Source organism: Trachinotus anak, unplaced genomic scaffold (assembly GCF_046630095.1).
Source record: "Trachinotus anak isolate AG129_WGS33_773 ecotype Australia unplaced genomic scaffold, CSIRO_AGI_Tana_v1 ptg000002l, whole genome shotgun sequence".
In the NCBI taxonomy this organism is placed as follows: domain Eukaryota; kingdom Metazoa; phylum Chordata; class Actinopteri; order Carangiformes; family Carangidae; genus Trachinotus; species Trachinotus anak.
In genome coordinates, this window is record NW_027273853.1 from 11,535,854 (window position 1) to 11,561,060 (window position 25,207).

The window sequence follows — 25,207 nt, forward strand, 5'->3', positions numbered from 1 at the left end:
TCACACAGTGTCCTGAATACAAGACCATCTGATGAACATTTGTATAAGGGACGGGGATATGGATATGCTGCAGGTGGGGCATGGTTGAAGTGACAGGGCCAGATGGGTTCTTACTTATATCAGAGTTAACTGACACTAAAGGTTTAACAAACTGATCCACTGAAACGTTTCAGACAACAGTATGTTGTTGCTTTAATGCCTCATTTGTCATTGTGGTTTAAGAGATCCAGTGGTTGGAAGTAATTATGTATATTTTCTCAAGTTCTGTGCATAAGTATGATTTTGCGGTACTTATACTTTACTTAAGTGTTATGTTTTGTCACTTCATTAATTCAAATGTCTTGTTTTATTTGCCCCAAACTCTAAAACCCAAATGTATTCATTTTATAATTATGTAAATCAGAGAAAACCCTCAAATCTTCACATTCGAGAGGCTGGAACTAGTCAGTTTTTGGCATTTTGTGTAAATGATTTAAATGATTAACTAAACTAATTGTTTCAGCACAATGTTACATATGAAATGTAGAATCATCTCATGAAATATATAGATATATTTTATGGATTAAACGACCAGGCAGTCAACCAGGTACAACATTAAAATGCATAAATCAGGAATAAGAGAACAGTTTATATCATGGTAGTGATTCTAATGTTTCATTTTATGTTATGTTTTGTGAATGTGTTTCATTCACAAATACATAACTAACTACAATAAGAACAATACATTAGACTTTGTATAATAACACTGTGACAGGACCCATTCTGCGTAATGAGATTTTGCTGATATATAGCCTAATACTTTTTCTTAGTTCTAAGAATAATTTTAATACATGACTTTTACTTATAATTGAGTTAATCCTTATGCATTGTGGTATTTCTCCCTTCGCCTCATTAAAAGATCTGCATACTTATTCCACCACTTAAGACATTTCCCAGCAGCTCAGCTCGGGTTCAAGCCCTGTTAGGTGGGCTGCAGCTGCACTCCTCGATAGACTACACGCAAAGCGATATTTAAAACTGATAAATCAATGCAGAAATCAATGATCGCGGCAGCTGAAGACTCACTCGCACAGCTGCAAAAGTCACTTTTCCCCATTTTGTCCTCTGAGCCACAGTGAACCGGTGGTTATTAGAGAGAGAGAGAGAGAGAGAGAGAGAGAGAGAGAGAGGGAGGGAGAGAGAGAGAGAGAGAGAGGGAGAGAGGGAGAGTCTCAAACTGGTGAGCCTACCTATCCACTAGGAGGAGAGGAGAGGCTGTTGAGGAGCAACAAAACAACAAACAGCTACTACTACAAACCACATCAGCGGAGTTCACGATACACATCAGAGGAGTACCAACACAATAACTGAGACAAACGCCGTCGCATTAGCCTCGAAGTGAAATAACAGCCATGTATCTGAACAGGGAAGAGGACAACAGCAAAGGTAAGAGCCCGTGAGGAGCTGTCACTCTTTAGGGAGAGCATCCTGACAGTTTCAAGGTGTTTCATTTCTGACCCGCTGTCTCCCTTTGAGGTGGCTGCCTGGCATGATAAGGTGGGGATGGTCTCTCACACACCCCTCGTTAACGCGTGTGTGTGTGTTTTCTTTTCTTTTTTAAACAGCCTTATCCTTTGGCATGGACCGGTGCTGTTGATGAAAAGTGTGGGCTGTCATTATGTAATATCAGTGCAGTTAATTGCCTCCTAGGAGGACGCTTATCATTTGCCCAATCCTGCATTTATTTCAATGCACCGTGAACGATTAATTGTGACTCCATCGTAGACGGGGACACTTTATCACATGCATGATTTCCTTTTGCCGGTGTGCATTGGCTTGTCCTGTTAATGTTCTGGACATTTACATCAGCCTACTTAAGGGCAACATAACACAAGGTCAAACCCTCTAGCTGCCATGAAACCCAAGTGGTCTTTAGGTTATGTGCGGTGCTTTGCAGCTCCCGACATCCTGCACAAATATGCACGAAATGGGCTGCGGGCTTTTACTTGACGGGGATGGGTGACCGTGCAGCAGCGAGAGGGGTAAAGAGGGTACAAAGGGGGCATATTTGAGTAATCTCTCCCACGTGTTTTTGAGGCGTGATTCCTCCTCTCATCGGGTGCCCAGAAACCCACCCGAGTCGTGAACCCCGCCCCCCCCCCCCCCCCCGCTCTTACCATGAAGCATAGATAACTCTCTAAGAGGCAAAGAGGCGATGCTGCACCTAAATCTTCAGGTTATACGAGAATAACACCTGCTGCTACCGAGGACCGGGGGGGGGGGGGGGGGGGGGGGGGGGGGGGGGGGCAGAGTGGGAGGAGCCATGTTTTTGTTCACTTCCCTGTGATGTGAGACAATGTGATCTCGCCACACACGGACAACAACATGAGGCTGCGTGCGGGCAGCGGCAGCCTCGGTGGGTGGATGGGAGGGGGGGTCGTGGTGTAAAGCTGGGATGCAAGTGGGAGCAGCCCGTGAATGCGTGGTCTGAAATGAAAACATGCGGGCTACAGCTTCACGCACAGTCCGGGAAAGAAAGCTGCAAGAATTATGTCATTTAAAAAAAAAAAAAAAAAAAAACCCGCAACAGCGTAAAACTGATTTGGTTGAATTTGACAAGAAAGGTCTGTGAGGTCACATTGAACTCTGACCTCCACAGAAGTGAATACATACATGAAGGAGACACTTTAGCTGCGATGCTGCGCTGTGGCTCCCTGTTGTCATAGTAACCGCGAACAAGTTGTCAGGGTTTTCTGGCGCTGATGCTAGCGGTGATGAGCTAAAGTTAGCTAGGATATTAAAGATGCCAGCTGAAGCATGTTTTTGTTAGTTGTCACAAGTTAAACAAACTGAAGTACTATCATTTTCTTTCTCACAAGTAGGCTAATTGACATTAGCTAGCTAAATTAGTCATCTTCCATTTGAAGCTAGCTAGCTTTTTGTTTTGTTTTTTTTTTACCTGGAAATTTGCCAGTTTACTTTTCTAGTTATCAAGATAACAAGATCGGGTATGATTTTAGTTGGAGATCCCTTCACAGGCAATAAAGGTGGGTTTACATCTGAATTATTATATTTCTCCATTGCCACAACATTTGATACAGACATTCATGTTCCTCAGATGATGAATTCAAATGGCTTAGCACCGTCATGGGGTCAAAATTTCTATTCCAGTACTTGAATTTATGATAAATAACCTAATGACATTACCGTCAGCCTTAGCGCTCCCTTGTGATTAGTGCTAAGTGGAAAATGCTAGCACACTAACACACTAAACTAAGATGGTACATGGTAAACATTACACCAGCACGCTAACATTGTTGTTGTGAGCATGATACCATTAATATTTAGCTCAAAGCACCATTGTGTTTAAGTACAGCCTTAGAGCTGCAGCCTTTTTATCTTGTTGAAGGGCAAAGAGGGATACAAAGGGACATTTTGGATCATAGCAGATTGTGTAGTATTTGGGACTTCATGATCCAGGTTTATAGCAGGTGAGGAAGGAGAACTGCATGTGAGCTTTAGTGTAAGGTGCTGATGTAATAAAAGGCAAGATGCTGTGAAGTGAATGTACCTGTAACCTGTTGTTAGAATTTGTGATTATTTGGCCCAGGTTAAGACAAAAGGCTGTTTTTTTTAATAGACTGTAAATATTAAAGTTATGAGTAGGCTGACTACCAACATATTAGGGCAACTCTTTTAAGTAAGGAACTCAGTACTTGATTTATATGCCTTGAATTGATTGAGTGAATGGGTCTTCCTTTCCAGCGGGTGTTTCCCTTGCCACACTGCTGTAGCCTTTAAATTCACACTGCGTCTCAAGGTGGAGTGGCAGGGAGAGGGAGAAAGGTCTCCCAGGGACATATCGATTATGGCCTCAGAGGATTAAAGGGGAGTGAGGACAAACAGGTTGATCATATGTGAGTCTGACAACCACACAAACTGCTGGCTTCTGTCAAATAAACACCTGAAATAAGACTGGATATGGGCTCCAATCAATATGAATGAAATAAAGGGGAAAAAAAGTAAATTGGTGAAAGTTGAAATGGGTGAATGCTGGGGATAATGTGGCACCCTATTATTGTCTCTTCAGTGTGAAGGCTAAATGGTTTGTTATTTGTACCCACTGGAAAACATTCAACAACTATTTAGACTACTTACTGATGTTCCAAATTCAGCAGTGTGAGCTCCTGCAGGGTTTGATTGTAGGTCCTTAACAGACAGCTGGGGGATGTTCAGACCATCTACCCCACATACACCCAACTTCTCTTAATCATGGTAAAAATAGCATTTAAAAATATTTAAACACTTAGTAGGCATGTCATTTTAAAAGTACATGTAGGTTGTTTGTAACTCTAATCAATAAAATCATCACAAAGCTTCAAATGACAGAAAGGAGTCTCCAGTTTTGTGATGGATGTTGCATTGACCACCTTACTGTCGCTTTTTGCAACAGGAGGAATTTACTTTTGAGACCAAATGCTTTAGGCCATATGTAAATACAGTGTTTCAGGGTGTATATAAACACCAAAGGTGTAGAACCAGTGACTAATTAAACACAGGCCGACTGAAAGACTAGATCATGGTAACAGTAAACAGCTATGTAGGCAACCAAGGTGTTGAATGTTTTAGAGTCTGGGCTCATCTTTGTATGATGGAATTAGTAATTACTTTCATTATTGTTTCATTCGGCAACTATTTTCTCAATCAACTGATTTATAAATTATTCACTAAAATGTTATAAGAGATATTTTTTTAAAAACCCCTTTTAAAGGTGACTGTGTTGACCATCAGCCCAAAACCCAGAGATAGTTAGTCATACATCAGTACCTACTCTATCTTAATTAGTGATAATCATGCATTTTTCTTTTCTCATTTTAGTCCCTAGAATTCAGAACTAGAAATATATTTTATATGAGTGGATTGAATTTGTATGTGGCTTTACTTATGATAGTGTGTGATTCTCCTTTTTAACCAATACCAACAAGTGTGAAAGATCTGTCAGGCAGGCGGCATCATCACCCCATGTACAAGGAGGAGACTGTCCCCTACTTGTGAAATGTCTGTGCTACACATAAATGGGAGATTTACTTCTATTCCCAATTCAGCAGGAATTTCGGCTGAAGCCAGAAACTGAAGGGTTTCTTTCCAACTGGAACAACGTGCAGTTTTCAGCTTGTCAGACAGCAGGAGACCAGTAAATGAGAAGCTTTCGAGCTTCTTCTATTAATGACTGTTTTGATGAACTGAATGTCATACATTCGTTGGACAGGAACTGATGCCTGTATTGATCGATTGCACTAAAGGAGAATGGTTCAGGTACAGGTTAGGTTTGGGGAGACATGTTCAGAGAGGGAACCTGTGGTTGACTGACTTCATGTATTATGCATGTAATCGCCCTGATCTATATAACTAACAACAAGAGGTGGATCAGAAATACAGCTTTATGGCCTCTCTAGGTGGAGCAATGTCACCTCAGGACCCTTGTCTTGCTTATATTGCATTGTCCAGTTCATTCTCATGCAGGATAAAACTAAATGCAGTTTATGTCATTATACCCTTATGTAATGACCGTAATGAAGAAATCAGTGTAGAGCTTCACTTGTTTGCTCAGCAGCATAAAGTATTATCCTTCTGTGTGTCGACATTTTGTTATCTATCTTCTTTTTGTTGTACTAAGTCTGGAGACAGAGGTTGTGCGTCAGGGACAAATTTCCCTAGATCTGTTTGATGTGTGGTCCTGTACTCCGTCTGGCAGCCCACACTACCTACCACTTGAATATGATATATAGTAATGCCATCAGGTTCACTATTGATTTAGGCTGATGCTGGCCTTGGATTTGGGCTGGAATCCAAAACTCTGGCCAGGGCTACCAATCTAAATGACTTAAGTTTGGCATGTGTAACCTGCCCTAAGAGAGCTCTTAAGGTAGAGCTTATTGTTTTTGGCCTCTTTTCAGATAAATCTGCAACCTAAAAGGGTTATGCAACTAAAAAAAAAAATATGGATATGTTTCTCTGTTTTAAGACTGAGAGACCTAATGCTGTCGCCCTGAAAGTTTTTTTTTCAGCCATTTAAGGGGTGTGACTCTAGAGATGGCAATATATGTCAGTCCACTGCTTTGTTCATGACTGAAGTAATTCAACTTCTGGTGGTCCCCAGAGGATGAATTTTAAAGATTTTAGGTGTTCCCCTAACTCTAAATCAAACTTCAATGCCAGGTCAAAATTCAGTGTGCTTGATACTTTGGTTTATCACCAAATACCTGCAACACTCATGACTTTCCCATCAGCCTCAGCTGTACTTTGTGTTTTGTGATAATGAGCAAATGCTATCATGCTAACATGCTAAATTAAGATGGTAAATATGATACCTGCTAAACAAAAGCATGTTAGCATTGTCAACGTGTGCATGTCAGCAAGCTGACATTAACATTTAGTTTAAAGCTCCCACCTCACAGAGCTGCTAGCATAGCTGTGGGTCATGTGGAAATAAAACAATCCAGGTGCATTCATTGTGGTCCTTCTTCAGTTGTGGGCCCCTGACTTTGATGAAAACCCTACATGTGCTCCCACATTCTCAAAGTTGTGGTTAGAGTCTTTGTATAAGTGCAATTTACTATTGTCACTTACCTCTGAATGAAAAGGCCTTTATTATGCACAGGGTTTTGACAGTTCGTGGTGTACCAGCTTTTTTCATGGTATACATCAAAGGATTTTAAATGCTAAGGAAATGAAATGGAAAATGGGGGAATTTGTGGGGAGTCTTTAACATGGTGTGAAGTGTACGTGTCAGCAGAAGACTGTGAGTTCCTAACCTCTTTGTTATTATTGCCCTGTAGAAATTGATGATGTCCCTCTACTTCATGGCTGTTTTACTAATGTGGGATGGGAAATTATTTGGGGGGATTGCTGTGGCAGTCTTGTAATGTCCATGCCTCTTAGAGCAAGATGAATTGAAAAAGAGCTGGATGCTGGGAGTAAAGGAATCGCCACTACCTTTGCAGCTGCATTCAACAAGTCTATTTTTCTGTGATCAAACTTAAAAGAAAGATTACTGGAAATATTCATTCACGGAGACCACTATTTTCCCACCTAATATTGTTTAAAGCATAAAGCTGCCGGAAGCTATTCTGTTGTCCTGCCAGCTTGCTGTATTGATATCAGATGTAGAGTAGATGAAAATGTCATATTTTACAGCAAAGCCTGAATTCAATGAGGAAGATTCAGTCTGTGAGCATCAGATTGGTGAACACAATCGCAGCTGTACGATATGTAAGGTACATGAATTGGCACATGAATTGCGTAATTGTAGAGAGCACTTAATCAGCCTGTTTGACATTTAATAGATGGCTCCGTCACTTGAGCTTAAGTTTATTTAGCTTTGAATGGATAGTCAAATGGTTAACAGCTCCAATTTATTATACAGATGGATGTTGTCAACTGAGCCATTTGGAAAATCTCAAGGATCACTGGAGTCAGAGGAACAGGCTACAATGCTGCGATGGAGGCAATTAGATGCTTTTGTAGGAGCACCTGCAATGAAACAGGGATTTCGACCTGCTGCTTCTCTGTTCCACTGAGAGATCTCGTCATCCTCCCTGGTGGAACAGGAAGCTGCAAGTCTAATCACACTTTGAAATCAAATACAGAAAAAAATAAATACTTTTTATTGATTAACCTGAAGCCTGGTTTGAAAAATTGGTCTTGCATAGTGTAAAGCAATGTTAGATACCATATTTGTAACTAAAAACAATACTATTTACTGTAACATTACCCTTATTTGTAAGACTTACTTTAAAGCCCCTTATTTTATATATTAGCTGTATACAAAAAAATAATACATTGTTTATAACACACTTATGTAGTTATAAGCAGCTTAAGGACATTTTTAAGTTTTAATTAATGTACATTATTTATCAACTATAAAGTCTCCCATGAAGATATACAGTATTTTATATTATTACAACTATTCAATATCTGTTTATACACTGGCCTCCAAAAGTGGGCTCCCGCAGGAGTTGTAGTTGTTGACAAATACCTTAGAAATACATCTGCCCATAACTGCATTTTGGCCTGTTTTTAACCATTTATTAGATGTTTATACGCTGATGTTAAATAGGCAGACTTAAAGTAAGGTGTTACCAACTTATTTGACAACATATTGAATAAATGGCGCAAGCCCTGTTTTTCTAATATATCTGATAAGAAATAACGATCCACGTAGCAGACTTGTTGATACACCTTTGTCGAACTGGAGTTATTTTTATGGAGGACTCTCTCAGCCTGCTGGATTGCAGAGGAGGGGGAGGTGTTTCACTTCTCCTTTCTCTGCCATCTTCTGCTGTCCCTTTCTCCTCTGTGTCTTGGGGAGGAGGAAAAAAAGGACCGTGCTGGTTTACATCAGCCGGCCAGGCAAAGAGTGATAGAAAGCAAGAGGTCGAGAGGCAGACGATAGAGTGGAGGCGAGCGTGAAAAGATGGAGTGAGCAAGAGAGACAGAGGGAGAGGGAGAAGCAAAGAACAAGCCCTGGAGTGCTAGCCAGTCAAGGTCACACAGAGGAGAGGAGGCCCTGTGTGTATGTCTGTGTGTGTGTGTGTGTGTAAAGGGAAAAACAGTGGGGATGGGAGTCCTACATGGTAAAGAATGAAGGGTTTGTGACAGCAGATTGGTTTAGTCTGGGATGGGGGATTTTATGGGGGAGGGATGAAGAAAGAAAGCAGAGGAGGGAAACAGAGGAAGCCAGAGATGAAAAGAGCTTGTAATATGGCTTCACAACACTCACTTAATGCTTCAGTCCTGTGTTTATGACAGGAATGGCTTAATAAATGTGTAACTTTGAACATGTCTGACTTAAACTCAGAAGCAGCGGTGGTACATTTGTAATTTCTATTGTTATACTGCATCATCATGTATGTGTATTGCATGTTTCCATGTATGCTGTTACATAACCACCCCGTCTTGTCATGTTGATCCATATTCCCTTTGTAGTCTCCTTCGCTTGTTCTCCCTGTTGCTTTTTTTCCCCCTCACCACTCAATGACCTCTGCTGTTTTGCTGCAGCTCCCACTGTCAGTAGGTGCTATGGTGCATTTTGTTAAGAGTATGTGTTTTGAAAATGAAAAGCAGTACCTCTGCAGGTACATAATGCCACCCTTCCCAGGGTTCTGACAGCAAAGAAGCACGAGGAAGGCACCATAAACCCCATCCAAAGAACTTACTCTAGTTTTGATTAGTGGTGGAGAAAGGGAGAGTATTACATAATGGATAGCCTGGTGCTTGTCATCTTAGGATCAAGTGTTTTGAAAGTGGGATTGTGGTTTGCTGAGAACATTCACTATCCGGTTATACTAGCAGGTTGCTGGGAGTCACTTGGAAATGTGATCACTGCTGTCTCTTCAAACATATTAGCCCTGTTTGCATCTCACACCCAGGAGAGATTACGAGTGTGAGCAGTTGCCATAGTGTTCTGGAGCACCAGGGTGCTGATGTGAAAGATCTGAGGTGGCGCTCTGTGACATTATCTCTCTGGAGCAATGGTGTGTGGAGTGTTGATAACGAGTGATGACTTTGTTTGCAGGAGGTCAAGAGTTCACCTTGTTGGTGCCCCCCCACCCACCCCCCCCCCAGGTCACTCACACTTCTTACCGTTATTGTTTTAGATAACCTCTGTCTTAATGTATTCATACTCCATTGATGTAATTTCATTTTAGTTTTTTAGAAAAATGTCCTTTTTCCTAAAACACAATCAGCACTAATCCTCACATTGAACCTCCAGTGGTCACACAATCTCATTCAGCTGAAGACTCCCAGCGAATTCTTGGTGAATTATCCTGTTGACAGACATCATTACCATTTCAAGGCGTTATTTCCACACCATAATTTTACACAGATGAAAAGCAATAGATTCTGTTATAATGGGTTCAAAGCATTTTGCCAGCTATAAACAGTAATTTTACTCGTCTGAAATAGCTGACCTGCAGTATGAGCTAGTGATGACCCTTAAATTTTTTATCATCATATTGGACAGCTGAAAGAATAGGACTGGGAGGAAGCTAGGGGAGAGGGACTTACAGCTTCCAAAAGGCCTGGTAAATTATTCATAAGTTTTGGTCAATCGAAGAAATCCAAACTGCTATTCATTAAACTTAGATTAGGTGTTGATGGTGTAGAGGAGCTGAAAAGTGCAGGTATTTTCCTATTGTCTTAAAAAGGGAGTGTTTATACAGGAGATGCATCACGCTGTGTGCCTCAGTACAGCATGTTCCACAACTTGAAGTGTGTGTTCGAGCATTAATTTGTGTGTGTAGCTGCACTGTCTCCTGGTATTTAGCAAAAAAGTGTGTGATTTTGTGTGAGCCACCCTGTATCTGGCAAGGTAGTCAGACTGACAGATTGGGCTGTATGAGTGCCATCTCCTCAGCTTGGCTGCCTGAGCGTTTCTCTCTCGTTCCTCCTTCCTCTCTCCGTCTCATCTCCCTGTTACCCTCCTTTCGCGGTGACCAGCAGGGGAAGGGATATTTTTCCTTCATTTGCCTTATCTAGCTAGCTGTATAGGTTGGCCCTCTTCCTGGATTAAGTCCAGCCACCGTTCCATAACTGTAGCTACAATACCTGATGGATCAGCCATCCAGGTCTTTCTCCCCTGTGCTTGAGCCAGGAGGGTAGACTGGGACATTGTGACGTTAAAATGCTTGAGGTGGCAGCGAGTGGTCTGTGTGTTCTTGTGCAACCCTCGTCCATTAGAGCTGTTCTCACTTTGTGGCTGCATCAGTTAGAAAATCAACAGATACTGTAGATGAAGAAGAAGAGAGAGCTATTGTTCTGTAGGATTGAACAGAGGGAGGCTGGGTCATGACCAGGATTCAACAGAGTGATTGTGTGTGTCTCTGTGTGTGGGGAGAGTTCACACAAACTGTTTTCACACTCACACTTTCACTAGAACTGCTGTGTCAATAATAGAAAGATAGATTTTCAGCAGCAGCTCTCACTGTGTCCTAATTTTGCTCTATTCACCACTCTAATCAGTTTTTTATTTTGGTAAATTGGAGACGATAACATTTCAGTGGACACATTTACACAGTTATTGTTTCATATCTGCTTTAGGTGTAGCTAGCCATTTGAGCAAATAAGGCATTTTTAAATTGGCACCACCAGATCTACTTGTGGAGAATTGGATGGAGGGAGCACGGGAGAGAGGAGGAGGAGGAGGAGGAGGAGAAGAGGAGGAGGAGGAGAAGGAGGAGCAGGAAGAACAGGGAGTAATGAGCCCAGGCAGGAGGGACAGATGATGTGGGAAAACCTGACACAGACAAAAGAAATGCACAGGCCCACATCTGGAAATCCAAATATGGCATCTCATGATCGATTGGGAAATAGAAAACCCAGGAGGGGATGGTGGGGGGTATTCAGAGGAAATAGTGGGCTTGGGATTCATCAGCTGAATATTTGGCTCAAGAAAAGAATTGCTAACCCCGTTCACATTGTAACTGAGTACCTGCTCTGAACAAAAAGATCAAATTACTGATGCTAACAAATGGGAGACACTTGTTACTGCTCTGTTTCCCTCCCACTCTCTCTACAAAAAACGATCTGGATTACTGTTTTCGTTGCCCTCTTGATTCCCCACCAGTCATCTAACTTTTTTTGCTGTGGCAGTCTTATCATCCTATGTTTGCCTTGGCAGCGGCGTGAATTGGTGCAGACAGAAGAGCACAATGAATTGGACGCAAGCAATTGTGCATGCATGGGACTGAGCTGAAAGAGCTCAGCTCCAGACTCAGTAGAGCTGAGACACACCAGATTGGGCTGGCTCGTCCAAGCAGTACATTTTTGATTGGTCTGGGCTACAAGGCTGAAATGTGCCTTTTGTGCCACTGGTCCACACATCTGACTCTTTTTCTCTCTCTCTTCACTCTCACGCTAATGAACAGCAGCGCTTTTCTACATCCACAGATCATATTTCATGTGCGCAACATTCATTGATTAATGCCAACTGCCCTGAGACCCTTCTTAGTGATTATGGCTCTCAGGCTTGGGAGGGGCCACTGATACCCTTAATGAGTCATAAAAAGCGAAGAATTATACACTCCAATAGTCTTGACATTGGGTGATATTTCAATTGCTCACTCACTCTTGGAGTCTATTTGCCGACAGAGTTGGCACAGGCTCAAATACCCCCAGACATGAATTTGCACAAGTAAACAGAGAAATCTTGACTTTCCAGTCCCGTGGTGTGTTCCATGCACTCGGGATATTTAGGAACAGGCAGGATCCTGCTGCATAGCCTGGAAAAACAAACACGCAGGTCAAACACACAGCTCCCAGAATGCACTGTGATTCAGCTCAGCTCACTCGCCACCAAAATAAGCATGTTGATTACATAATCAAAACAAGACGCCTGAATGACAAAAAACACTATATGATAATTGCCAGTCAGCGTGCTGACTCCACAGTGCATCCTGCCCGTGGTGATATTCCTTCCTGGGTGGTACTGTTTGTGAGCTGTTATATGAGACTGATTGTGCTAAATTATGTTATCTTATATGTGATTATCCACTTGATCAGGACAGTGAATTGTTTTCCCACCAGTGACGGTCAGCACACTCTTAATGAGATGATGGAGATCTTCACTTGTTAAATGAGCTATCGTGGATGCATGCATAGGACGTCATACTATCTGCCTCTCACACCATCTTTCCCTGGGGTATATGCGTTCCTCCCTTGTTTCTGAATCCATTGCCCTCTAAAACACACTGCTTAATTACAGAGCAACGGAGGGAGGAGGTGAGGACAAAGTGGGAGAAACAAGCAAAAGCCAGAAATAGGAAAGAAGAGGCTTTAAGCATGTAGCTAGAGGAGCTAAAATGGGTGCAAGAAAACAGCTGTGAGAAAGTGACGTTGGAGAGGGAAAATGCTCATAATTAGGATTATTTTAGAAGTGACATTGTTTAAAAATTACAGTTAATATTTGATGATCGCTGCACCCCGAGATTCCCCACTGAACAGGCTATGACTCTGAGGCAAACACACAATGACTGCACATCAGACATGGCTGAGGATTGACAGACATGTGGCTCCCAGCTTCTTCCGACAGTCCTCCTCCGTCTTTGAGCGCCTGACAAACCTCATTAAGGACTGTTCATGCAGGCTCTATTGACATGAGACGTACCAAGAAAGGGTCATGTATAAAACATGAATCACCCAAGGTTATATAGCAGAGCCTATACATGGATTTATCATGCTTCATGCTGTATAAGCTTTTACCTATACTATAAACACAGTGGGATGTGTGATGTATGCATGGTATTCACCATCAGTCCCCTGTGTATCTTAGGTGTAAAAGGTACACCTAAGGTATCTTAGGTGTAAAGAATGATGAGCCCTTGTCTACCAACAGTGGGAATATTATCCGCCAGACAGATTTTGCTCACGTCTGTTTCAGTCCAAATCCCTCGGCCAAATTCACCCCCTCTCCTTTGCTCCTCTGAAATATTAATATAATGTAATAGGCTATTTGTATTAAATATTTAATTCTGTGTCACATTTGCATCTCATAAACCACTGGTCAGTATTACGTTAGATTACCTTTGAAATTTTAAAACTTGTATGGCTGGGAGAGAATTAGAAAAGCAGAGGAGCAGAGGATGGTGTGGACGTGAGTGTGTAGTGTGTGGTGTGAGCTGGGGATCGCTGGGAAAATGGTTCTTGTGTCCTTTTGGCTGCTCCATTTTCATCTTCTTCTACTTCCAAACACAGCACGTTTTCCCCCTGTTTATTACCCACTGTTGTAGCAGCACTTTGTGTAATGTGCTCCAGACAGATTTGACAGCCTGGACGTGGACCATAAAATACCTCCTGGTAGAGTACTAACTACCTAGAGATCACAAGCCCAGGTATTTGGCATCTGGGTGGTTTAGATAGAAGAATTAGGAAGAAAAAAATTTAAGAAATGAATGAAAGAGGGAACTTCAGGAGAAGCCACAGAGAGAGTGGATAAGGTTGAAGCTTTTCCCCTGATCTTAAAACTGTAACCTTATGAAAATATAACGCTGTTTTTCATGAGGAACCCAGAATTTCTTGCCATAAATAAAGTTTACTTTTAAATACTGCACATAGCCCCATAAACTGGTGTTTAGTCTGACTTTCTGATTTTATCATTTGATTTCAGATATCAGATTATGTGGTAATACATTAGTAGAGCAACATTTCCTTTTAAAAGTACTTCATCTTTGACGTGGAAAGAGCACAACACCAATAGAACAACCTCTTACCAGTTTTAATATGTCTGAGTGGTTATATTGGAGTGTATGACCATCTTTATAGTGCTGACCCGAGGTTATTACTGCGTGCAGTGATGGGGAAGGAAAGTCTATTGCACGCAGCCATTTTGACGTGCTGTTTCAGTGGTTTGAGGCATTGCCGATGGGAGGTTAAGTTGTAATATCGGTCCTCTCTTGTGCACCCGATGCTTCACCTGTTGAATATTGCTTTGCAGTCTGATTTGATCTGTTTGCACTTAGAGATGCATCTTGGGTGATCTGGTCACCAGTGAGCAGCTCTCAGTACAGGTGTAACTGCAGCCGTAAAGCTCTGAGGATTTCCTGGGATTGAATCGCTCAAACAGCATTCAGCGGTGGTCAGTGATGCATGTGAGTGCATATTCAATGTAGTGTGAAAGCAAGAGTCTCCCTGACTGCATGCAAGGGCCGCGGGGTCAACTTCAACTTTGTACAACATGCATATAGCACAGCAAGTTGTTTGTTTGTGGGGAACAGCATGGGTAGTGTTTTGAAGCATATTTATGGGCAGAGGTGCCGGTCAGCAGTTCTTGTTCCTTCAGTACCTTTGTGGCTGAGCACAAATGTGTTTTTCTGTTGAGCAGTGGCAATAGTTTCCCACCAGACTAAATCAAATGTGAGCCAGGAAGCAATGTAGTCACTTTTAGACACATTCTGATGCCAAGTGTGATTTGCAGCTAAATCTAGACACATTTTAGATGCATTTGGTCTTAATAGGGCATGAAACACATGTGAAAGGGCTGTTCCCTGACAGGATTATGGGCCTAGCCACAACAATAGGTAGGATTTGTTAAAACCTTGACCAGCTGGAAAAGTTAAATGATAAAATATGATATAAAACACTTTTTCCTAATCAAATCATAACCCGCTTGGTCATGATCACTGTCATGTGCAATGGATTCACAGTTGTTTTAGGGGTGAAATTACTGTTGTGAGTAATGACCTACCTAGTAAGGCCTAGTCCTTTTGGCTTCGCAGTGGAAAGCAGGCTAATAAAAAGCCCTGAGCATCTGTAGGCCTACGTGCCCATGCTCACTCTCTGTCCTCCTCCAGCCAGGCTGCACAGCCACAACCAACCATACGCGTGGTCTCCTCTCTTTTCCTCTCCCCTCCTCTCCTCTCCCCTTCCCCAGCCTGCAGCTTGCCTGCCCCCATCTAGAACAGCCTGGAGGTAGGGCATACTGGCAGTCCTCTGCATTTGATTTTTGTACTTGCTCTGAACAAATCTTATTTTGGATGCTGCTGTTTGAGCAAAGGTTTGCACAATCTCTCATTGCAGATGCAGGCAGGAGTGACACTTCAGACCCCTCCCCATACATATTAATACTTCATCTGTTTATGACCACTCAACCATTCAACCATACATCACCCAGGAATGCAGTGGAAGTGGCACTTGTCATTTCACCAGCTGTTGGAGACAAGGGTTCAGACAGGATGCACAAATCTTTCGTACTCTGTGTGCCATTCTCCCTCCCGTTCCTCTTCCTCATTCACCCTAGTCTCAGTACCCGTTCTCCACGACTGTCAGCCCACACAGGAATCCTCCAGAACAGCCTGGATCCATCACCCTGCATCCACAGGCTAAGCACAGCTGAGCCCCGTTCTAACAATTACACAAATAGGCATGGACACACACCCACATTAACCCCCCCCCCCCACCTCCCCCGAACCTTACATTTCATCTGTGCATCAGTTAGTGTTTTGAAATTGTATAGTGCTAACCACTTTACATATTTCCATTAGATAACTGTCAGGGCCTAGTATGTAAGCATTCCATTACCTTGTGAATAGCCACTGATTTTCAAATAGAAGTGGTGTGTTTAATCACAAAATGTCCACAAAGCACTCAAGTGTTTGATTCAATATTTATTTTACTTTTATGAATTAATTGCATGCTATGACTCTCTACACAGTTTTGAGCAACAGTGCCTGTGATATAATGTTTTGAACATATATTTTGAACATTATTTTAAACAAGACTCTACAGCCACTTCAGCATGTGGCTGTAGTTGGTAAGCTAACATACCAACACGTTATAATGCTAACACGCCGATTTGACGCAGGTAGCCTAGGTGTACTATGTGCACCTAGTTTAGCATGTTAGCAAGTTAACATTTTCTAAATAACACAAAGTACAGCTGAGACTGATGCAATATCTTTGCCGATATTTGGTCATAAACCAAAAATTTTAAGTTTGTTCTGATCATTAAAATTGAGGGGCATCCTCAGGGGAACATGAATATGTTTACCATATTCTTGAGAGATATTAAAGTGAGGGACTGACTGCTAGCAGCATGGTTCTAGTAGCTGCTAGCATGGCTAAAAAAGCAGTATGAGTTCTCTTCACCAAACCAAACCCAGACCTAACCAAACTGAGTTTAACTGATCAGAGCTGAAATTTGCTCTTTTTTAGAAAAAGGAAGGAAACATGATCTGTTCATTACAACCAAATCTTAATGGGATACTGATCTAACAGGAGCCTCTGTCTGGAGACTGTTCCTGGATAGCTTTGCATTCTCAAGAGCCCCACGATTGGCTTAAAGGTCAGGTTGCATACAAATCACACAACCGCCCTGTTTGTCCTTTAAGTAATTTAACAGACCTCATAGAGACACGAGGCTGAGAGGCTGCCTCAACAGCATCCGTTATTCTTTGCCTACTCCATCTGGCCCATTACACATGACGAGAGTCATAGCTCACTTAAAGAGTTAATAAATCAACCACAGATCAGGTTAGTTCTGCCTCTTTGTTTTTCATTCCAGTAACTATAAATAATGCTCATAATGTCCATTAGATTGTTTGGGACATCTTTGTTTGCCTGTGCCCAGGCCAGGCAACACCCGGTGAATACAGTGGTCTGAGCTCCGAGTAAACTGAGAAAATGATGGAAAACAATACACCACTGCTTTCTACATTTAATCACATATTTGTAGTGGAAATGCCGTGTTGCTCATTATTACCCTGTCGAAGAGAAATCAAAGGTGATTTCACATAATAACTTAAATCGCTTCTCTTTCTTGCTCTTAATTCCTCTATAGCCTGAACTCACACTCCCTCTATTATTCCCCCCTCAGTGACGCCTGCAATAGTTAGCCAAATGACATCCTTGTCATGATGTTAGGGTGATAATGTCAAGTATGTGTGAGAGCTCTGTGTGTGTGTCACTCTGCCTAATGAAAGCAGCCAAGCCTGCCTTTTATTCTCTGCTGCTCCGCCAGCCAGATGGAATACTTCATCGTATCGGTTGATGTGACAAACAGTGACATCCTGCACCGTACTGCAGGTATTATGGCCACTCCCGAACTCCGAGGTGATATTGACTGCAGCAACAGTCCCTTCGTGTGAGTGTCAAGCTCATATCATCACAACATACTGTTACTATTTATATGCTTGCAAGTAAGAATTAAGACAAGCTATTACAGTATGGACCAGGGCTAAAATGTCCTCAGGTGGTGTGTAATCAAGTTAATGTGGAAGGAAAATTACAGGCTGCTCCCAGCAGAAGTGAAGGCCATGAGGACTGGTAGTTGTGGAAAACTATATTTCCCAGGAGCCTCTAACTGTATCCTGCTGCGAGAGAGCAGCTGCACGGCATCGTCAATAAGTCTCAGTCTGCTGGGTACTACCCAGCTGTAAATTGTCGACAGTTCTACAAGCAAACACATCAATGGGCAGTCAAGCAACAGACAGCAGTGCTGAAGGCCTGTCCAAGATGACCCTGTGCTTATGAAGAGCAAATTATATTTATATTGAGCTGCCTGCAAAAAGTAAAACTTCATTCTGGGGGACATGGTGCATACTAAATTTTAGCATTAATTATTAAATGTGTTCTTTGGAAGAACCTCCACCTTTGAGTCAGAGGAAGGAAATACATTCAATTGTATAGTATACGTTATAGGATGTATTTCATTACTTTAATTTGTCCTTCCATTGACATTGGCTGATGCTAATGAGGGTTATTTTCTGTGGTGTCTGTCCAGCTGGAGTCTAAAAGCAGAGGGGTATTTAAATCTCTTCCAGACACAGAGCCGATGTAGTCTTGTCCCAAGGGCCTGTGCTCAGTCCGCAAAACTGAAGACGACAGGATCATTTCGATCATAGTACAGCTTTACCGTTAATGCACAGACGCTGATGAGAAAGGTCACCTGGGGAGAAAGGTGGTCAGTGCAGAGATGGGATTCTCTGTTCCACCTGATGAGAGCAGAAGTCACTGAACAAATATAATGCACTCTGTAGCAGAGTTCTCCTGTTCTCCGTCTGCTCTCCCATGACAGTGTAATTTACAGTTCGACAGCCTGTTGCACATACAAAGGCAACATCAGACCTATTACTTCTTCCAAAGTAACCTTTTGCTGTCCCTCACTTTGCTGTTGTACACTTGTACATCCTCCCCTCATCAGCACTCCTGACACCAGTGGTGAGAAGGTTGTGGTCACAGGCGAGTAATCAGTCATCACACCAGCCGGGGGTACAAGTTAGTCAGTGTCAGGCTTTGACTCCAGGAAAAGTGTGTGTCACTTGCAGAAAGACAAAGACATTGCATGCATTACATGCAGAGACAGACGGACACGGCTACCATCAGGTGACGTGATTTCTATCTTTCAGTGGCTTTTTTATGGAGTCTAAAGGGAGACGACTTTGGCTGGGTTGTGGCAGAGTCAATACTCTAACCTCTAGCTAGAGGCTAGAAGCTTTGCAGTGTCCTCGGTTTTTACTGCCTGGTCTGTCCAGACAGGTAATAAAGTGCTTTTTACAAGGAGTCTTTAATTTAATGAAGAAGGCAAAGGTAGAGGCCTCCAGATAGTCATAAATCTAAATGAATTCATTTATGACAAATGTCTATTTGGCTTTTTCACATGAACTTTGCTCAATAGATGTGTGTCTGTTTCGGTCGTGAATAATCATGTAAACGTCTTAAGCTAAGCTCATTGTGTAGTTGCGTGGTGTTTGATGAGATTTTATATGAACCATAACGGAGATGCTGCGACTAGGCTGCTTCACTGTCATTTGACTGTCATTTAGCTGTCATTCAATTAAAGTTGCACTTGTCCTGCCAATACTTTAATTACACCCTCAATAATTGTTTTCTCATTTTTGAAGAAGTGAGAATATTTAGGCTGATATTTTTATGTGGAGAGGGGCAGTGGAAATTGGACATAGATACAAAAGCTTATACACACACACGCACGCACACACACACACATGCACGCACACACACATGTAGACACATAGGCACAAACACACATACCATGAATTCATGCAACTCTGCCCTGTATCCTTAGGCAAATACAATTGACTTTGACTTGGATTAGATTTTATAATGCCACCCACATAATACATCTGGAGCATCCGAGACCTCTTTGTCTTGGTTGATGTCACCAGCAGTGAGCTGATGATGTGGGCAGATGGGGACTGTAGGCCTGTATGCATATGCACAAGCTTCACAAATTGCTCCTCAATAGCATTACAGTTGAGTCCCTCTTCCCTCACTCCCACTCTGCTTTTTCCTGCACTGTTCTCTCTCCACTTTCTTGGTTTCCTCACATCCCTAAAGCGCATGTGTTCCCACTCATGTCACTGTGCTTAAGCTGTGTCAAGTGGAAGAATATGTTCGTATCAGTGTGTATTTTTGCGCTCATGAGCACATGTGCGTGTACCCATTTTTAGAAAGGCAGTAACTAAAACATAACTTTCATCGCAGATGGTAAAGGGGATATGGCAATAAATTAGAAGTTACAGTGAAGCGCAGAGGAGAAGAAGGTTACAGAAAGTGAAAGCTGAGAGGTTGTGTGAAATCAGCAGAGGCAGACAAAATGTTTGGCTGCAACAAGACTATTGCCATTTCAGGCCTCGATGGAGATGACAGTTGGAAAAAGATAGAAAATGAAAGAAATGTGACCTGTGCAACTGTACAGTTACAAGGCAAGGCAGATCTGTCCAGCTTTGGATTTCTCCACATATTAAAGTGATTTGCATGTTAAATAGTTTGCAGGGTGGTGCATTTTTTTAGCCTTTCCAAAACCAAAAATGCAAACTACAGTGGCTGCAGTAGTAACCAGGTGTTATTTCCAAGGGAGAGGAGCATATCATTAACTAACTACAGTAGGTTACTTCTGCACTGTAAGAGTACAGAAAACAAGCATAGCAAATGGACATGAACATGAACATGAAAGAAAATTCCTCACTAAAAGGTGGGGAAGAAGGAGATACCAGAGTTTTGTAAAACAATTCAGTGATAGGCTATTTTATTGCAGGACCCAACCCTGCTTACAGCAAATAAAGAAGGCTATATATAGGCAATTTAATGCCCCTGAACCTGGAATAATGTTAGTCATGGCTGATTTAGTTTACAGCTCACAAGCTCATTATTGAGATGGACAAAAGTCTACCTCCAGAGTATCAACAGCCACTGTGTGGACTTAAGTCAATAAAGTCAAGGGCATCAGTGGGACCTGTGAGTAATAGGTTGTTTGCAAGTGTGTGAAGCAGCTAGGAGGTCCTAAAGCTCTGGGGCCACTAAACAGGAGAAGCTCATTCAGCTTGATCAGGATTGTGGAATATAAAATAGGCATTTGTCCCAGTGTGACACTCAGGAGGAGAAAGTGGGAGGAGTCAGCTAAAGAGGAGAAAGGTGAAATATGGAGAGTGTGTGGGTTATTCTGTCAAGAGGAACGTGGAGCCAAGATGGTACAATTGTATGAGAAAATTAATCAAGTATTTGAATATTTTCCTGCGATCATGACAGATCTAGAACAATTCAACCAGGTAGTTGCCTAGTTACCCAGATATGTAACTAGCTAGTAAACAACACCAGTAACGGTGTACCACTAGAATAATATCCAAGCAGGCAGATGAGTTAGCCTGCTTTAAAGTAGTGTTTTGGAATCATCCTGTGATATATGACTCTAATCCATTATTAATGTGGGTTTGATGCGAGGCAGAGGCACTTACAAATCGGAAAACAAGTTGGCCTGTTAGAAGGCAGGGGAGGGTGTCCTTGGTAAATGTATTGAATCCTTCTTGTGGCTTATATGAAAGTCATCCATTTCAATCTGACCAGTTAATTCAGTCTTTCTGAGGTAGAGCTGGGGGAGAAAATTACGGAAGAGACACTGATAGATTATGTGATGGATGAAAACCCTGCGTACTGTATAAAGCATCAAGAGAAATAGATCTAACTAAAACGTTATTTTTATCACTCTGAATAAAAACATTCATTTACATCCCACTGAGATAATGATATTGAAGAAAGTTAGTTCAAAATCATTTTCTTGATTTCAGTTGCTGGAACTTTCACAAAAAAAAAAAAAAAAAAATCTCATGTACAGTTTCCAACAGGCTGTTATTTTTTCATGAATGGACCAGGTTCTATGTGAATGATGTAGTGATACGTGATAAAAGCATAAGTATAGAAGCTGCGCAAATTCAAACTGAGCTAATCCTGTTCATGCCTTTTTAAATATCCTGAAAGGGAAAATATTCAGTAATCGCACATTCATTATTTGTAATGCAGTATGTCATTTTGACAGTATTATACCGTCCTGCTTACAGCGCAGAAGCCACGCTATTCATTGAGCATCTTACTGTGAGCAGGCTGCTGGTTGTTTCTCACAGGGACTCCTGAGTATTTACCATTAGCATACACTAGGTAAGAAAACTAAAATGTTGGCCAAGAAATGTATGTAGTTATTATATTTGTTCACACTCACATAATTACATAAAAATGTCTATGCCACAGAGTATCTAAGATATATTAGGGAAATATACTTTTTTTCCAAGACATTTTAAATAAGAATATTAGAAGATAAGCACAAAAGAGCATCTGATTATCTGTTGTATTTAAGTTTTATAATATATATTTACATCAGTTGTATAGCAGAATCAGAAAAGTACCAAACTTGATTTTGATCCCTTGTAACTCTATTAAAGCATTCACATCATCACAGTCTCACTTACACCCTGAGTGTCCAGATTTGATCATTTATTCACCCATTCTGTGTCAGAGGTGCTAATAAGACGATGGTGCCATTATAGGTGACACCAGACATGTGTCACATGACGTTTTGCTGGTCCCACTCCAGCCCGACCTGTCACTGGGCTGAGATGGATCCTGTCCCTCATCTGAGAGCAGACAGAACGTGGGTGGCAGTCCTCTTACTCTCGCTGTGAAACAGCCTCTGTGACAGCGCAGCAGTGCTACAGCTGAGCCACAGGGAGCATATAGGGACAGAGAACAGGCAGAGCATCCCTCTACCCTACAGGGGATGCAAGAGACACTCACTCTCACCACAGGTGCTCTCCACCTGTCAAAATTTCACTGGTTGCTCTACACACCCTGGTGATTTGCAGCACATGGGGCTCCAGTGTCCACTGTGGACCTTAATTTCCAATTGGTTAAGGAACCGTACTAAAATTTTGCAGTTTTTTTCTCCATTTACTGCAAATTGCATAAATTTCCCAAAGCTTACCATGACTTTTTAGATGATGAATGGATGTTCCCTCTACCATCTATGGATCAATTTGCTTTTGATGCTTGCTGCCAACTGTCATGAGATAGGTAATCCATCAGGTTGTCTATATTGTTTTTACAATTATTGTTGCATGGTAATATAACATTAATATAAAACCCCAAGAACTGAGAGTTCCATGTCAAACATTAAGTCAAATCAAAGAAATATGTTGTCACAAAATAAAATTTGGGAACACATCCAATGACTAATGTTAGTTTCTTTTGTTGGTTTTGTGCTGTTATAAGTACAGTAGTGGACTTTCTAAACTATTTGAAACCTATCAGCACTAACCTGAAAAAACTTTGCTACCAGTTATTACCATGTGGCTGGTTATGTTTTTCACATTGTGAGTCTGTGTGTGTGTGTGTGTGTGTGTGTGTGTGTGTGTGTATGTCATCATGACAGAATGTGGTCCTGGTGATACCTATTTGAGTAGTTTGGCAGGTGTTTATATGTCTGTCTGTCTGTCTGTCAGTGGACACTCACTGTACAAGATACACTCACAAAACTCTGCTGGTGTGTAGATGAGATCATAATAAAGGCCAAGTTTTTTGAAGATGGGTGTGGTCTGACCCATGACTCCTCAGTACTTGTGCGTCAGAACATCAATATGTTGATGGGTTTCGTGACTGATGTGATCCCATCGCAAGCTGGTCTTTGGTAGCTGTAATAAAGACCAGTGCCCACCCACCAAGTTGTACCTAGTTTAAGTAGCTGTAGTAGTGTGCTTCAAAATTATGTCTGCCTCCATCCTATTTAAATGCTGTTCTGTCTCAAGCAAATGCCTGCTGAACCTTGCCAGACTGAAAAGGCTAAAACATGCCAAAACAACAGGTTACCCTTAGAGTGTGCAGCAGCACTGATAGAAACTACCACATAGCTCACTGTGTGAGATGTCACCTCATCAGTTTAGTTGACAATGACATTATTTACCTGGAACCATAGTAAATATTCATTTTATCCACATCTTCTCTCTTGAATCAATTTTACGCTTTTCCCACACAAATTATTTTGTGCGACTGAGCAAAGAAGAAATACTTAGTTTGAAGGCCTTCATATGCACGTGCTGTTTACTAACATTCAGTCTTTTGTCTTGAGAAATAACTGTAAAACAAAAGCAATAACCTGCAGTGCAGAATTGAGCCAGAAGGTAAATTGAAGCAATTTGAAATACTCAGTATCACAGTTCAACTGGAAGTAAGTAACATTTTGCTGTTGCACACAGATTCTGCCTCAGATGGGGGCAGACTGTAAAGATGTCTGAGTGACATCTGAGGATTACCCTGGCTATAAAGAGTGCAGAACCCTCTTGAACTCCAGTACAAGGAGGGGGCACTTTGAAGTGGCGATTAGGCTATGAGCTTTGCACCCAGAGCTTCTGAGGCACTGCCCTCTCCACCTCAGTCAGAGCGCAAAGATACGGTGTGGCAGCTTTGCTGACTGGACACTGCTCCAGTTCCGCCTGTCCAATTAGCAATTTCTCCTACCCCTGAGGACTGGTCCCTTTCTGCTTGGCTTAGCTCACTGCATGTGGGCCAGATCACCTACATGTACTGTGCCACTCTGTGCAACCAGAGTAAGGCTTGTTGCACTCAACGCTGCTATGCACTAGAGCACTTTATCCTTGAGACTCTGCACTTTGATATACTTTGCGGGTTCCGTCTTTGCCTTTCTCGTTAAATGTCCATATTTAACCTCCTGCCCGACTTGTTCGTTGTTGTCCTCCTCACTAAAAGATTTCTGCAAATTCATTTACACTGTGATTGTCGCTACTCACTGCTGTGCATGGAGCCATTTATTTTCTCCTATAAGTGCATATGAAAGAAATACCCATAGAAATCTAAAACAAACAAGCGACTTTCAAGTTCAAGAGTGCTCTGACTCCTAAAGGCTTCAGATCAAAGGGTTCAACGGCTTGTTCAGTTCACTTGTCAGTTTTACTGAGAGGTGCAATTTTACAAGTGATTCATCACCCTCCATTTGGGAGTATTTTTCATCCCATACCTGGTTAAACTATAGTAAGGATTAATAAATGTATTATAAATAGCTGTTCTTGTGAAATCATCTCTTTATTCCAGTTATAACACACAAACATCTTTTTATCTTTCTAATGCGTCACCTGCTACAGTATTTCAAGTTTTGTTCAAGGGAAGAGATAAATTGAATTTCCTGAGTGCTGTGATTACTATATGTAGTGCAGGCTTCTTATACTCTAATGATGCGTCCACAGCCATAGCACTGAAGATTTGCATATCTCCCTAATACCTCAACACAATGTTTTTTTCCTTCCTTTTATTCCTCTGCACTGCCTGCCCACAGTGCTTCTCTGCAGTTTCTAAAAAGGAAGTTAGCTTCCATGAAGTGGGAACCAGTATCCAGCTGTCCATTACTGAGTGCAATAACGTGGCCTCTTTAGATGCT

The 25,207-nt window shown here is 41.8% G+C and overlaps 1 protein-coding gene across 1 annotated transcript in view; it reads left to right on the forward strand.

The window, feature by feature from the left end:
• The first annotated feature begins 2,389 nt into the window (after positions 1 to 2,389).
• Positions 2,390 to 25,207, forward strand: part of LOC139632551 (synaptotagmin-7-like) — a 40,155-nt gene continuing 17,337 nt past the window's right edge. The window contains exon 1 of the mRNA XM_071497491.1: positions 2,390 to 3,026. Coding sequence (XP_071353592.1) covers positions 2,990 to 3,026 — 37 coding nt within the window. The 5' untranslated portion in view covers positions 2,390 to 2,989. The remainder of the gene's footprint in view (positions 3,027 to 25,207) is intronic.